This window comes from Cucurbita maxima, unplaced genomic scaffold (genome assembly GCF_002738345.1).
Source record: "Cucurbita maxima cultivar Rimu unplaced genomic scaffold, Cmax_1.0 Cma_Scf00063, whole genome shotgun sequence".
NCBI classification, from domain to species: domain Eukaryota; kingdom Viridiplantae; phylum Streptophyta; class Magnoliopsida; order Cucurbitales; family Cucurbitaceae; genus Cucurbita; species Cucurbita maxima.
In genome coordinates this window covers 649,329-664,419 of record NW_019272079.1, presented here as the reverse complement: position 1 = coordinate 664,419, position 15,091 = coordinate 649,329, and the positions used below count along the sequence as shown (strand labels likewise).

The 15,091-nt window shown below is 38.1% G+C and overlaps 2 protein-coding genes across 2 annotated transcripts; one reads left to right on the top strand and one right to left on the bottom strand.

Moving 5' to 3' along the window:
* Positions 1–1,477: 1,477 nt before the first annotated feature.
* Positions 1,478–8,006, bottom strand: LOC111472064 (far upstream element-binding protein 1-like). Its single transcript, XM_023117766.1, has 7 exons — positions 7,655–8,006; positions 6,620–6,960; positions 5,781–5,966; positions 5,506–5,607; positions 5,359–5,430; positions 5,144–5,260; positions 1,478–3,025 (listed from the first exon to the last, which is right to left on the bottom strand). Exons 1-7 carry the CDS (start codon positions 7,866–7,868, stop codon positions 1,799–1,801), a joined length of 2,259 nt encoding a protein of 752 aa, XP_022973534.1. The 5' UTR covers positions 7,869–8,006; the 3' UTR covers positions 1,478–1,798.
* Positions 8,007–12,557: 4,551 nt separating this feature from the next.
* Positions 12,558–14,045, top strand: LOC111472023 (succinate dehydrogenase assembly factor 1, mitochondrial-like). Its single transcript, XM_023117706.1, has 3 exons — positions 12,558–12,800; positions 13,077–13,173; positions 13,630–14,045. Exons 1-3 carry the CDS (start codon positions 12,599–12,601, stop codon positions 13,661–13,663), a joined length of 333 nt encoding a protein of 110 aa, XP_022973474.1. The 5' UTR covers positions 12,558–12,598; the 3' UTR covers positions 13,664–14,045.
* The last annotated feature ends 1,046 nt before the right edge of the window (positions 14,046–15,091 follow it).

Genomic DNA, 15,091 nt, shown 5'->3' with positions numbered 1-15,091 from the left:
GAGCGTCGAATTTGATCGAATGTGAACCTTGGATCTGAAAAATTAAAAGAGAGTTTGAGAAACACTTTTGGTAATCTAGAGATGGGAAGGTATATATTGTGTGCGAAGTTTGCCAGCAACAACAAGTTCCCGAAGGAAATGATAAGCTAATTCAACATGCTTGGCTTGCTTGTGAGAAACGGGATTGGAGCTCAAAAAATAGCATTTTTGTTGTCACATAAAAGCAAGGGTTGTTGTGTAATGGAGACCTTGAGGTCATACAAAAGATGTGTAAGCCAAAGAATTTTAGCAGAAGTCTTGGCAAGAGCACGATACTCAGATTCATAACTGGAGCGTGAGACAGTAGATTGGTTCTTGGCACTCCAAGAAACAAGATTGTTACCAAGATAAATGGAATAGACAAATGTAGAACGACGAGTGTCGGGACAGCTAGCCCATTCAACAATCGAATAAGCCACTAGTGCACTAGGATAGTGGATGGATGAAAGGTAAGACCAAAGTGAAGTTTTCCCTTACTATAGTGAAGAAAGTGATCAATAGTAAGAGCATGCAAAAATTGACAAACATAATTGACAGCATGGAAAATATCAGAGTGTGTAATGATCAAGTACTGAAAGGCGTTAACAAGAGATTGATAGAGAGTAGGATCAGAAAAAGGAGAACACTATCAACAGTCAAGTCTTAAAAAACAACTATGCAGTGTGGACTGGTTTGCTATTGAGCAAATGAGTACGAGTAAGAATATCTCGAGGATATTTTAACTAACCAATAAAGAGACAATTAGGAGTGGGTGAAGCTTCAAGACCAAGGAAATAACTGAGAGACCCCAAACCCATTATAAACTCATAATGATGCGGGTAAAGCTATCAAGAAGAGATGAATTGTTGCCGGTAACAATAATGTCATCAACATAAAGAAGTAAATAAATAAAGTTAGATTGTTGATGAAAGACAAAAGAAATGTGTCAACGCAATTGCAAAAAAAACCAAGTGTAAGAAAAAAGGAGTGAGAAAGTGATGATCAAAATATAGAGAAGGTTGTTCCATAGGAATATATTCCGTAAACATCAAGATGCCGAAGAGACCATTTATTTGTGAGAGCAAAAGAAAACATAACATGAATAGTAGTTGCTTTAACAACCGAACTGAAAGTGTCAGTGTAGTGTAGACCAGAAACTTGAGTATAACCTGAAAATGTCATTTTGTTGTAGAGCTCGAATTTCCTCGTCCAAGGAAGCAAACCAACCATGATCCTTACCAACCGATTTGAATCCTCTTGATTTAATGGATGCAAGAAGAGCATAAATAAGTCCAGAAGATTTACCGATGAGGAATCAGCCGCATGTTCAGTAGAGGGCGGATTAGAAGTCGAGGTTGGTAAGGAGAAACCTGCCACAAAAGTATCAACCTGCACAAACTCATCCACAAAAGTAAAAACAAATACCACGGGGAGGGGAGTTGGATCGAGAAATGTGCGATGAAAATGGGATGGGATGAATCAATATCAGCCTTCCAAACATCAATAAACACCGTTGAAATGATGAGCATTCCAATTTATCCATCAATGACAAAGTGCAGACTTCATAATCCTATAAGCTGAAAGCTTTTAATGACCTGGTCGATATAATCTCAATGCAAATACAACAGCCAATTTTCCCTACACAGCCTATTGAACTCGTTCAATATACCCTCCTACTACACTTGCTTACACAGCCAACGATCCTAAAGCTAAATTTATCAAAATTTTCGACTAGACTTGAGTAGAATCGTACTGCGTATACCCAAGGCTGCAGCTGCGGTCACACACTCTTCCCATAACCTACCGGAGCACTTGAAGGCACGGTTCCATACCCGCCCGATTGCGGAATTGACTGATCATAGTTTGGCTGACTCACGGCCTGTTGAGTATAACCAGGCTGCCCACTGGCTGGAGCAGTATAAGCTGCTGGAGCAGCTGTTGTGGCAGCACTATATGCTGTGGGATCTTGTGGCGCTTGGTACGTCGCATATCCAGCAGCCTGCTCCGGATAACCCTGCTGGGAGGTCGGATACTGCGCGTATGCTGCAGCAGGAGCTACTTGTTGGCCGTAGGCAGACGGTTGCTGCACACCAGGTTGACCATAACCTGCTTGGGCACCCTGCTGTGAGTAACTGGCAGCAGCTGAAGCAGCGGGCACCTGATTGTAACCATCCGTGTTTGGTACAGTGCCATAGGAAGGATACTGCTGGGTCGAACCACCAGTCGGGTATGGATATGTCTGTTGAGGTTGCATATTTTGTCCATATGAAGCTGGGGCAGAGCCACCTTGATAAGGCTCAGCGGGCTGACTAACCCTCGGAGCGCCATAAGACTGGGTTGGCAGTCCTTGGGCTGGAACACCATATGATGGAGGCTTATTATCATACTGTTGTTGTCCAGGGTAAGCCTGTTGTGCACCAGCCTGTGGATAAAGTTGTTGAGCGTTCCCGTGTCCACCGTATGGATTCTGCGCTGGAGCATGATGGTCATATTTCTGCTCATATCCATGACCGTAGCTCTGATGTGGAGCTGCCTGAGAAAAAGGCGCAGCATGTCCATAACCTTGACTTTGCTGCTGGCTATAGTTATAACTGGACTGAGTTTGTGGTGGACCAAGAGCCGGGGCAGGAGAAGGGCCAGGAGCATGTGCCGGCATAGCACCAGGAAAATGAGAAGGTGGAGTATCTGAAAAGTGGCTTCTTCCACCATAGTAGTCGTAACCACCTGAACTTGGCGGCGGTGGCCCCTGCATGCTGCGGGGAGCCCTTTGCTCCCAACCAGAGCTGTAGCTGCTTCGAGGACCACCCATTTGTTGAGGATAGTTTCCATATGCAGGATGCTGATACTGGGTATTATGAGATGGATAAGGTCCTCTGTGTGGATAATCATATGCTGGAGGATGTGAAGGATGAGGACCCCGTTGACCCCATTGAGTCGGGCCACCAGGTCCACGGGGCCGGTAAGCCTGTTGGTTAAAACCAGTGGAGTGTGGAGAAGGCCTCACAGTCTTCTCCAAGGACAAAAACAAAGAGGTAAGTAAACAGAAAAAAATTTCTAATATTCAATTATATGCAAGTATAGAAATATAACTGAAGAAAATGAACATTTTGAACTTGGTGATTGAAATCTCTTGTTCAAAAACATTGATGAGAGCCCCGGAAACATATAAGTCCTATAAAATAAGTTGAAGCTACAACATCACAAACACAACAAATTACCACTCGGATGTTCAAGAAAAAATGAAAAGAAGATTAAAGATTATTACAAATGATGTTAAAGAATATCAAACCAAGAAAATACCAGATATATCATATCGTTTTAACCACGTGCATGCAAGGGAACATGTACATAACATCCTAATGTCATTCAATCTGTTAACAGGGAGATCATGTAGCCTAAAGCACTATAAACATTAGAACAGGAAACACACAGTTTAGCATGGCTTCTAAAGCTAAGAGGAAATGATCGACAATTACAGCTGCCCATATATAATTCCAGATGGAAGTGAAGTGGACAAATTACAATTAATAAAACATTCCCTCAAATCTGCACCACATTAACAAATTTGAAAAGCTCTTCAAAAAAAGGGATGATAAAGCGCAGAACAAGTCTAGTGACGACGAAATCATGGAGAAAGATTAACACTTGTACTCAAGCATCTCACACATACGTTGTTCTGTTCATCAAATAGATAGTAATTCTACTAAACAGATGTCAGGTATATCAGCATCCACCTACAACTAAATCTACAACTCTTTCATTCGATAGTACCAACATATGCTGTGCATTTCACTGTCGCATTGCATCAGAAAGATTATCAGGAAAAGGGAATACGTCAAAAAAAAAAAAAAAAAAGTACATTGACACTGGTTTGTCATTAGTTTTAAAGTGATTCTGTTGCTATAGTACAGTTAGGGTGGCATGGCACCAAATCTCCATGCCTAAGATGTCTGAGCAATGGTATCAGCTTTAAATACTAGGTCCCATCAAGCAAGGGAAAGCATCATGACTTCAACCAGGCATTACTTTCTTCCAACACAATCTCAAGCATAGAAAATGGGTCCACTAATGAGCACTAAGGTTAATGCAATACATTCTTACTCAGTTATTCTTATTTGAAATCTTGAAGCAATCTTACCAACTATTAACATCCTGCAATCGCGAGATTAAATGCCTGATACCTCTCTTCAGTGGATGGGAGTGAATAGGAGTTGTCTATTGATACAGCAAGAAAGCAATGCCGACCCCACGGAAAAGGCAATATTGTAATCTGCAGTTTTAAAGCCAACCAATTCGAGTTTGACACCTTTATGATAGATAAATTACGGTAACCGGTATTTTGGATTTCAGTATACGATCTTTCCTAGAACATTCATGTCATCTTTTCATAGACCATTCATTGATTTCACAAGCTATTAGGATGGATCACCAGTCAAGAGATTTCCCCAATCCCATTAAAAAACATTATACCATACAAATCTGCATACTGTTTCCCATAGAAGTGATTGTTTTACCAGGCCAAATTTATATACTCAACCAGCATGATTGAAAAGAATCTAGTACTGATCCATCAATGTCATCAAGTGAATAAAAATGTACCACTTTCCACAGCTAGAACTATATCAAATAGCATAAAGATGCTAATATTCACTTCTTTAACACTGGGCAGATTCACCTGTAGTATAATCTAACGTTGTTAATTCAACACCTTATCTCTAGTCTCAGACAAGACTTACAAGCTAGACATTAAGTATCAATAATAGCAAAACCGCTGTATATAATAAAATTGCAGAAGGGAATGTAAATCACCAATCAGCATGACTTAATATTCATTAGTCAATGGAAGTAACGTAAAATAGAACTTATGCACCAAAAGATGGAGCCATTTAGATAAGAACGTGATCACAGACACTGACCTTATGTATGAAATAGAAAGTACAGACTAATAATTCAAACCCATAAAATAACGATAACAAGAAAAGTAAGCACAATTCATGGAAGTATTGGCGAATATTCATATGTATATCCTAAAAGCATTTATGATACCAAGCATCAAATTTCAAGCAAGGATTTAGAGATATAATATCCAAAATGTCTGGAGAAAAGGTGAACTAATTAAGCATACCTGACTCATAACTTCCTTTATCATGTTTGTAGCAATTTCAATCTGCTTCCTATCACCAGTGACTCTAATAGTCTTTTCCTTGGACACATCTCCTTCTGGAAGATTTTGGGGTATCAACTACATGGAAAACAAATAAATAATAAATGATGGTGATATTAAATCATAAAAATAAATGAACATGTACCAGAAAGATGGACGTGCAACGTATCAACTACCTGTATACGTGCCCCAGATCTGGTCTGCAGACTTTTAATAGTCTCCCCACCTTTTCCTATAATTAAACCAACCTAGGCAACAGAAATTTCAGGTAAGTGGTTGGCAGAACAAGTTGATAAAATAACCACTTAAATATGGATGCCAACCTTTTCATTTGGAACTTGTAACTGAATCTGTTCAGCAGTTGCTATAGAATGCGATGAAGTAAGGCCTTTGGCTATAAGGGATGGAGATCCACCAGCATCAGCCTATGAGAAAATAAAATTTAATCAAGAGGTCAATATCAGGACAATGAACTTCCAACAGATGCTAAACAATGATAAACTGAAAAATAATACCGGGTTACTGGAAAAAATTAAGAGAACTGGACAAAGATGCAAGGAGAATGGCAGAAAAAATAAAGACTATAAAAAAAGTAAACCTCTGCAATCACAGCATTAATCAACTCCTCTGCCTTCTTTATATTTTCCGAAGTTCCAATTAATTCTACAGGTCTAGTTACACAATTGGGATCCACTTCTGCATCCCTCATGATTTGAATCTTCGCACCAGAATTGTACTGCAAGTATCTAATTGTATCACCAGCCTTGCCAATGAGAACACCTACCTGCAGTAAATAGGCCAACAATTTGTCATATGAAATTCTAGCAAGATTTGTAGTTGGACGAGAAGTAAATTTTTAAAAATTCAGGCCATGTTTTCTTCAGAATTCGTCCATCTTTATTCAAGCATTCCATTGAAAGAATAATTAAAAAGTTCGAAAGAAAGGTAGGCCTCGCCATTCCACTTGCAGCATACCTCTATCAAGGTTATATTATAATTAAGGTCTTTGAACTTTCAAAGTTGTATCTTCCTACTAAACTTTAAAAAACATCTAATAGGCCCAGAACTTTAAAAAAGTGACTAATACATTCCTAAACAACTAAGGTGGTGTCTGATGGACCCTTGAACTTTAAGAAACATATCATCAGTCAACAAACTATAAGACATAACACTGAAAATTCATAAACTTAATAACCTTATTGGGAACCCTATTAGATACAACATTGAAAATTAGGATTTTTTCCAGTTTGTAAACCTACTAGATACACCTCTAAGAGTTCAAGGACCAACCTCGTAATTTAACCATAAAAAATAATTAATATCATTAACTTGAGGCAGACAATGGAAAAATATTGTTTAAAAAACATATAAACAAACCGGGTGTCAAGCTTGGACAACAATCCTACGATTAAAATTAAATATCTCACAAGTTCACACCTTACTGTTAGGAACTTCTATTCTGTATGTTGTTGTTTCGGCCCCAGATGAAGGTTGATCTTGCTCAGCATTCGAAGCATTCTCCTGCAGTGGCAGTGCAGCCTCCACTTCTGGAGGTTGACTTTCTTCCTTGGAGAGTTCTTGAGTTTTGTCCTCCTGAGAGATTTCAGCAGCAGAATCCTGAGCATCACCTGCTTCGTGAGGCTCTGAAGTGAGTTGTTCAGCTTCCTCTTTTTCAGGTACCTCTTCCAATGAAGCAGGTTGTTCCTCTTGAGATGATTGATTACCATCTTCCTTAGCCAGCTCTTCTGGCTTCTTTTCTTGATACCCGTTCTCACTAGCTGTAGAAGAAAACAAAACACGAAGATATTGTACTTCAGATCAAGAATAAATAATCATATATTACTTTCATGAACCATCGATTGCATTATCAAGAGTAAAACAAAATTACCACAAACAACAAAAAAGGGTTAAATTCTTGTCAAGCACAACGCCAAAGAACCTTTTCAACCATAATCCAATTTTTACAACTCAAACTATATATCTAGCATAGTAACCAGAAACTATATATATAGCATAACTTGTGTTGGCTGGAAATTTCTCCATCTAATCAAGAAAACATGCCCTTAAATTCCAGGCCAGATAATGGAAAACATCAGCTTTTCCAAGAGGAAAATTATGTGATTTCTACATCCAAAATATATGTTCACTTTCATTCTCCTTGTCCTTACATTATCTATGGTAGAATAACATTATCTGCCAGAAACGAAGCTTAAAATACAAGAATCTATGAAGCATAGACCGTTGTGTCCATGTCTAACACCTGTCAAACTAGGACACTCAAAAAATTTGGGGACTAGGAAAATCGTCCAGCATTTTCCGCTAGCAGCTACCAGGTACTTAAAGAAGTAGACGGAAAGAGACAAACAAAATCCATAAATACACATTCGATATCTCCATGGATTTCAAGAACACAAAAGCTGAAATCACTTCAAAATGCTACAATACGCAAGGAAGAAAGAAAAAGAAAAATACCATTTTCCTCGGACTCCCCGTCGAGGCGAAGGCGCTTGGCCTCGGATTCGTCAGAATTGGCAACGTCGGAGCTGTCAGGAGCAGTAGACTCCTCGCCATTGTTCTCCGTGGGAGCTTCATCAATGGGTTCCCTGTCAAAATCTGCAAGCTTCCGCTTGTGATCCAAGGGCTCGGGGCTCGCCACTCCGGTAGCTACAACAACTTCCTCCGCCATGTGGTGACCAAGAAAGGCGAATCGAAGTAGTGTTGTGTTCCTCCTGGCTGGTGGCTGGCAAGGGAGATCGAATCTAGGGTTCAAGAGGAGAGGAGAAAACCGTGAGAGCGAAAGGATACGATACACTAATGCGAATGTGTGGGTATACGTAATTCTTACCGCTATCTCAGATATTTTTATTTTAGATGCTTCGAAATATCTAAAAATAAACCAATTTTATATAAATAAATAACACTCAATTAATAATAATATATAATATAAATATTTTTAAACCTTAAATAATAACCTTAAACTTTAAATTTTTTAAAAAGTAAAAAAAAAATACTTTTAACTACGTTAAAAAATTACATGTCCCGAGTTGGGTTGGGTTGGGTTGGGTTGAGCTAGGCTGGGTTGAGGGATTTTAAAAAAAAATATAAATATCGATCATGAAATTAAATAAATAATAAAAAAATTAGTTTAAAGATATGTAACATAGACTAGAGTCGAAATGGAAAACCCATTAATAATGAAAGATTCTTAATATAATTTATATATTTTTATTTGGATCGAGTCGCTCGAGTCAACTCAAGGGTTTTGTCCCACGAACTCGAAACCGAACTAATTCAATTCGGGTTCAAAAAAAATGAACCCAACCTACTAGATAATCCAACCCAACCCAACCGTTATAGTTTGGGTTGGGTTGGTACAGGTGGTTGGGTTGAATATACACCCTTAAAAAAATACTAATAAAATTAATACATTTTTACATTTATAAAAGAATGCAATTTTTTCTTCTTAATGTCAATATATAGACGAAGACGATCTATGTGCGCTTCATACATTATCTTCAAATTTTTTAATATTACTTTTAAAAGTTTGAGTATTTTTTAAATGAACGGTCTATCGGCACCTCATAGAATTCAATTTTTTCTTCTTACCGTTAATATAAGAACGAAAATCGTCTATCAGACACCTCATAAATCATCTACAAATTGTTACTTTTAAAAGTTTATGAGTATTTTTGAAATGACGAACATTGTCTATCGACACCTCATAAATTATCTCCAAACTTTTTAATGTTATTTTTGGAAGTTTATAAGTATTTTTGAAACAACGAGAAAGTGTATTTTTTGAACTTTTTAAAAAAGTCAAAATGTGATTTATTTATGGGTTTATAGAACCCTCTCGTTCCCAGAGTTCTTACTTTTATTTATCCAGTGAATCGTGAAATATAGAAAAAGTAACGAGAGAATCGAAGATAATCGTGAAAAACACTTGACCATGGTGGAAGATGGCCTTCACGGTCGTTCATTTATCCAAAGCTCTTACTCTTCGGTCTAACAGGGTCGAACTATTCCAAGTCTCGCAACCTCCTGCATTTTCTTTCATACATTGTAAATATGACGATGGTACAAATTTTGGCTAGTGGTCGGGTATGGCCACGTTTCAAACATTGATCCCCGAGTGTTATCCAAGCTGGTTAAATAAAAGACTTATTAGTGTTTCGAACATTTGGAGGTGTGGAAAGATTGGCTAATCTCCATACGTACCTGAAGCTTCATATGTTTTATGATTGAAGTGTTCGATGATAAAACGATCGTTACTCCATAAGATAGAAAGAGCAATGCACATGCTTTGTGCAGACATATAAATTATAACCAAACAATACTTTTCAATCTCCAGCAACTAAAATTAAGGGCGTTCGAAAAGAAGAACCCGATAGATTCAAAAACGAATTGCTCGAAGACCCATCGTCAATCCCATCTTCATGATCTCTCACGACTTTCTCGATTATCTTTTGGTGTACGCCTTCGAGCTTGGATTTTCTCGATTCATCGTTTCTAGACTGATTATCGTTAAGCACTGGATCTGTTTGACAAAGAACTAATGCAACACCTAACAAGATCATATCATTGTGGAGGTTAGTGGTTCCTAACAAAGCAAAGTTTGTATAGTTTCTGTTGCACACGTTTCACACAACCCGTGGAAGTTTCATCATACTATTATTATTCTTTTGTCAAGAAACCGAACACTGAAAATATACGGGCATATAAAAAACAAGCCCATATAAAAGGAGTCCACCCACTCACTACCGAAAATGACTCAAACCCAAAACAATCATTCTTTATAAGGGTGTGAAAACCTTCTCCTAGCAACACATTTTTAAAACTTTGAGAGAAAGCTCGAAAGGGAAAGCCTAAAGAGAACAATATCTGCTAGCGGTGGGCTTGGGTTGTTATAAATGATATCAGAGCCAGACACTGTGCGATGTGTCAGCAAGGAGATTGAGCCCCGAAGGGGGGTGAACATGAGGCAGTGTGCCAGCACGGAAGCTAGGCCCCAAAGGGGATAGATTGGGGGGATCCCACATCGATTAGAGAACGAGTGCCAATGAGGACGTTGGACCCCAAAGGGGGTGGATTGTGAGATTCCACATCAGTTGGAGAGTAGAACAAACCATTTTTTACAACGGTTTGGAAAGAAACCCTTCCTTAGCAGACACGTTTTAAAAACCTTGAAGGGAAGCTAAAAACAAAAAGCCCAAAGATAACAATATATGCTAGCACTAAACATAACCCAATCGACCGAGGAAGCCTTGAATTCAACGTCACAAGTCACAAAACCAACGAAACTCGATGGCTTAGAACTCAATCATATAACACAATTTCAAACGAGAAAGTGATAACATGCTTTTATATATCTAACCAAAATAAGAGAGCTGACCGTTGAACAATAATACAATGATGTATAACTAACTAGAAAGAAGTTGCGGAGAACACAAACCAAACCGAATAGGTGTTAGATGAACACGACTCTCATGTGTTATGTCCACTTTGAGTCTAACCTCTCATGGCTTTGCTTTGGGCTTCCCTAAAAAGCTTCATACGAGATAGTATTCCTTGATTATAAATCCATGATCATTCCCTAAATTAGCCGATCCCTCGAACAAAGTACGCCTCCCCTTAATCGAGGCTCGACTCCTTTTCTTTTGTAATCTTAGTCATTTTTTACTATGGCTTCAAGAATCCTCGACTCCTTTTTCTTTTGAAATCCTTTATTCGACATTTGAGGATTCTATTGACATGACGAAGTTAAGGATATGATTCTGATACCATGTTAGGAATCACGACTCTCCACAATGGTATGATATTGTCCACTTTGACCATATGCTCTCGTGGCTTTGTTTTGGGCTTCCCCAAAAGGCCTTAAACCAATGGAGATGTATTCTTCACTTATAACCCTATGATCATTCCCTAAATTAGCCAATGTAGACTCCCTCCCAACCATCCTCAATATTTGCTAGGAATGATAAGTTAAAATCTGACGATAGGGTACACTCAACCATATGCAACAAACCTATGCTCGGTTTTTGTAATAACAGCCAAGATCAATATAGGTCATTCAACACACAGTTCCAATCACAAGATCGGGAGTGTCCGCAAAAGAATTAGAAACGATACAATAGTTCCGTGTTTAGTGAGAGAGAACACAATTTATGTAAAACAAATTTGATCCAACTTGATAGATTACCCGAGAGATGGAAATGAATTCTTGCGAAAGGGGCGGCGTGGCAGGCAGCATCAGCGAAGCTGACAATGGCGGCGACATGAAAGAAGAGAACAGAGGGAGGGGTGGTCAATGGCGATCGTGCATCATAGTCAATAATTGGTATTAGAGCTACGATGTTGGTACAAAGATTGTCACCGCACAAAATCGTCAGAGGAGATATAACACGATAAAAAGCGGAGGAGAGTGCAACACTCCAATACCCATTACTCACAAAAAGTAATTACACAGCATGGTCGATAAAGATGTGTGTTAACTTCTAGGCACAGGGCGTGTAGGACACCTTTGAGAATAGTGATGACGATGAGGAGTGTAAGGATAGGATGACTCTTGTCGTCATCTACCAAGCAGTCTCGAAGTACGTCCTTTTCATGTTAGCAGAGAAAGACTCAGTAAAGGCAGCCGTGGGAGATATGTTGCAAACAATGCATGTGGGTGTGGAATGTGTCAAGGAAGCAAAGGTGCAGACGTTAAATAGTGAGTTTGAGGCTATCTGCATGAAGAACGCTGAGTCAATAGACAAGTTTTTCGGAGCATTTGAATTCAATAAGACTGTTATTTTGCAAAATTTGGACTTCAAGGAACAAACGAATCGTACCAACTAAGTTAGTCCAAATCGATCCAGACTAATAAATCCAATTGAACCAACCAAATCAGCGAATTGGTTCAATCGAATCGATCATGTTCTTCTCCGATGGTTGGTAACACTGTTCATCGACTTGCCTTGATCTTAGGCCCTGACTCACCCTCCGTGGACAAACCTTGTGAAAGAGCCCTTAAGTTTTTGGGCATTGGATTTTCACCAATGTTTGCGTTACTCAAGCCAACATTCTCGCTTCTACTTCGCTCGTGCTCGTGCGTGTGCTTCCCTCTAAGGCGGAAGCTCCTCTACCGATGCATTTTTACATCCCACAACTTCAATAGATCACTTAGCCCCGTTTTCGGCACAAGAGCGCTCCATCAGTGAACTATTACAACGACAAAAATAATGAATAAATTGAAACTATTAAAATAGTATTTATATATTATATTAATTATTAAAAAGTAAGAAATATATATATTTTTTTAATAAAAAAAGAATAAATGTAATAAAAGGAATAAAAAAAAATAAAGAAAATATAATAATAAATAGAGACACAAGTATTCCGAAAGAAGCAACTGCGGTGAGGAAGGTGGAAGCAATGGGTATCTCATCGGGGCCGAAGCTCTCAGGGTTGCAAAAGCAAGTGCTCAGTCTATACAGAGCATTTCTTCGAGCAGCTCGTTCCAAATCCGCCGAAGATCGACGGCAAATGGAATCGATTGTCGCCGCTGAGTTTCGCCGAAACGCCAAGCAAATCGATCGCAAAAATTTCATCCACATCGAGTACCTTCTTCGTAGAGGTAACAAACAGTTGGATCAACTTAAAAGCCCTGCCACCGTTCGATTATCAAGATTCTGAGCCTTGAAATTGTATGTACATTGCTTCGATTCTTGGCTGTTGTTCTGATTTAATCGATCTTGGATAGATTTTGAACCCTAGAAAATAAACTGCGATTGATTTGCTTTCTCTCCTCTTGAGTTCCTGATTTGCAATTTTGTTGGTGGATCCTAAGTGAAGAATCGCTCTGTTGATTTGCTCGATACTGAATTTTGTCCTTCATGAACTTGTTTTTCAGCGACGATCAATTTTGCAGAACAGTTCAAGTCGGTGGTAGAATCCTTGAAATGTTTGAAAATGAGGACAATGGATTTTTCTTCCTTTGTGAGGTTAAGGTATGAATTTACACTAAATTCTACATTTAACTATCATTATATATATTCTAGATTAGAAGATACTTTTGATCTTTGTAATTTAGAATTTTTTTTTTAATTCATTTCAATGTTCAAACATCTGAACTTCAAATCTTAAGAATAAGAAGAAGAAAAAAAGTTCAAATGTTGCAAATTGTACCAATTAAAACCTTAAACTTCCTAACTAAGTCTATTTAGACGGATTCATAACTATTTTCTACTAAATTTTATTGCAAAATTACCTAAATAATATCATTTTTTTTTCTTCAAAGTAGCGGATGTAGTTCTTCCTAAATAAATAAGCATTGAAGGAGAAAACAAGATAAAAAAATTACAATCGGTATAATCCACTAAATTCTAACAATTCCATCTATAATTGTGTTAATCCCTACATTTACATTCTTACAAGGATAAGAATTATGTATTGATAATTTATAGTGAAATCCTAAGCGATATACGGTTTTGTGATTAGCCCATCCGATCGTCTTTGTTCAAGCCGAGGGAACACGATTGCCAATTGCAATATGTCGACCACTAAGCAAAGAGTCGTAGATAAAGGTAGAGTTTCATTACCAAGACAACTTTGTGTACAATTGACAACTAAGTTCAGTTTCATTACCAAGACAACTTTGTGTACAATTGACAACTAAGTTCATAGTCAGTCAGACAAATAGAATTTTTTTTTGCGCGCATAATAAACTTGTCATGCATGCAACTGACGACCTTATTTTTAGTAGGAAAATATGATTGTTACTAAATTATGAAAGTATGAAAGTATTATGTGCATCGTGTCCATGTACCGTGATTTAAAATGTGGGACTTCATGCATGTTGTATACAAATATCAGTTACTTCTCTAGTATGTTACATATGATCACATACTATAATAAGAAACACGCTCTTGTCTTTTCGTTAATTTTTGATAGCGTACGTGTGCACTAGTCTTATATTGATAATTAGGTTCCACACTTAAGTCGTAGTCATTATATTAGAGAGATCAATGACATTTTTATTTTTAAACTTTCATAGGAAATGGTGATGTTTCTATTTTCAATTATATTATTGTTATGCTATTATTTCGTTTGAAATGAATTTATAAACATTTAAGTTCATGGTAATATTTAAAGTGAAATATTTTGTATGATTTTTTTGCACATAGTAGTTACGATATGCATGTAGTGGCGATCTTATTTTACAAAAAAAAAAAAAAAAACAAGTAGAGTCGTTATAAAAAGCATTGCGAAACTTCTCTAAGCATAGGAGAGGTCAAGCTTGAGAGCTTGTTAGGACGTAGGAGAGGTCGATGGATTTGGATATGTGTAGGTCTCCCATTACTTGTTAGGACATGGGGCCATTTTCGATTCTAACACTCTTCAAGTACGACTTGGTACAAAGGCTAAAAGCAAGCTCAACGGAGAAAAAAATCTAGCCGAATTCGGTCCTTTCTTCTTCCTTCCTTTGAACTATCTCTAAGGCTTTCTAAACACGAACCCATCAATTTCTGCGTTTTGTAACAGCTCGAGTTCACCGTTAACAAATATAGTCTTTTTTGGACTTTTCCTTTCGAGGTTCCCCTCAAGAGAGGTTTCCACACCTTTATAGAGAATGTTTCGTCCCTCCCAACCAATGTGGGATCTCACAGTTTACTCCCCTTCGAGGCTCAATGTCCTCACTGACACACCGTCTTGATGTCCACCCCCCTTCGAGGCTTAACATCATCATTGACAAACCGCTTGATGGCTGCCTCTAATACCATTTGTAACAGCCCAAGCCCACCGCTAGTAGATATTATCCGTTTTGGCCCATATGTATCGTCATCAACCTCACAGTTTTAAAACGCATTTGCTAGAGAGAAGTTTTCACACTCTTATTAAATAATGTTTCGTTCTCCTCCCCCAACC

Coding starts and splice junctions, on each gene's coding strand:
- LOC111472064 (XM_023117766.1), bottom strand. CDS start 7,868: ATGGCGGAGGAAGTTGTTGTAGCTACCGGAGTGGCGAGCCCCGAGCCC. Junction 5,967..6,619: donor TAGAAGTTCCTAACAGTAAG/GTGTGAACTTGT, acceptor TATTTACTGCAG/GTAGGTGTTCTCATTGGCAA. Junction 5,431..5,505: donor TACAAGTTCCAAATGAAAAG/GTTGGCATCCAT, acceptor TCTGTTGCCTAG/GTTGGTTTAATTATAGGAAA.
- LOC111472023 (XM_023117706.1), top strand. CDS start 12,599: ATGGGTATCTCATCGGGGCCGAAGCTCTCAGGGTTGCAAAAGCAAGTG. Junction 12,801..13,076: donor CGAGTACCTTCTTCGTAGAG/GTAACAAACAGT, acceptor CTTGTTTTTCAG/CGACGATCAATTTTGCAGAA. Junction 13,174..13,629: donor TCTTCCTTTGTGAGGTTAAG/GTATGAATTTAC, acceptor GATAATTTATAG/TGAAATCCTAAGCGATATAC.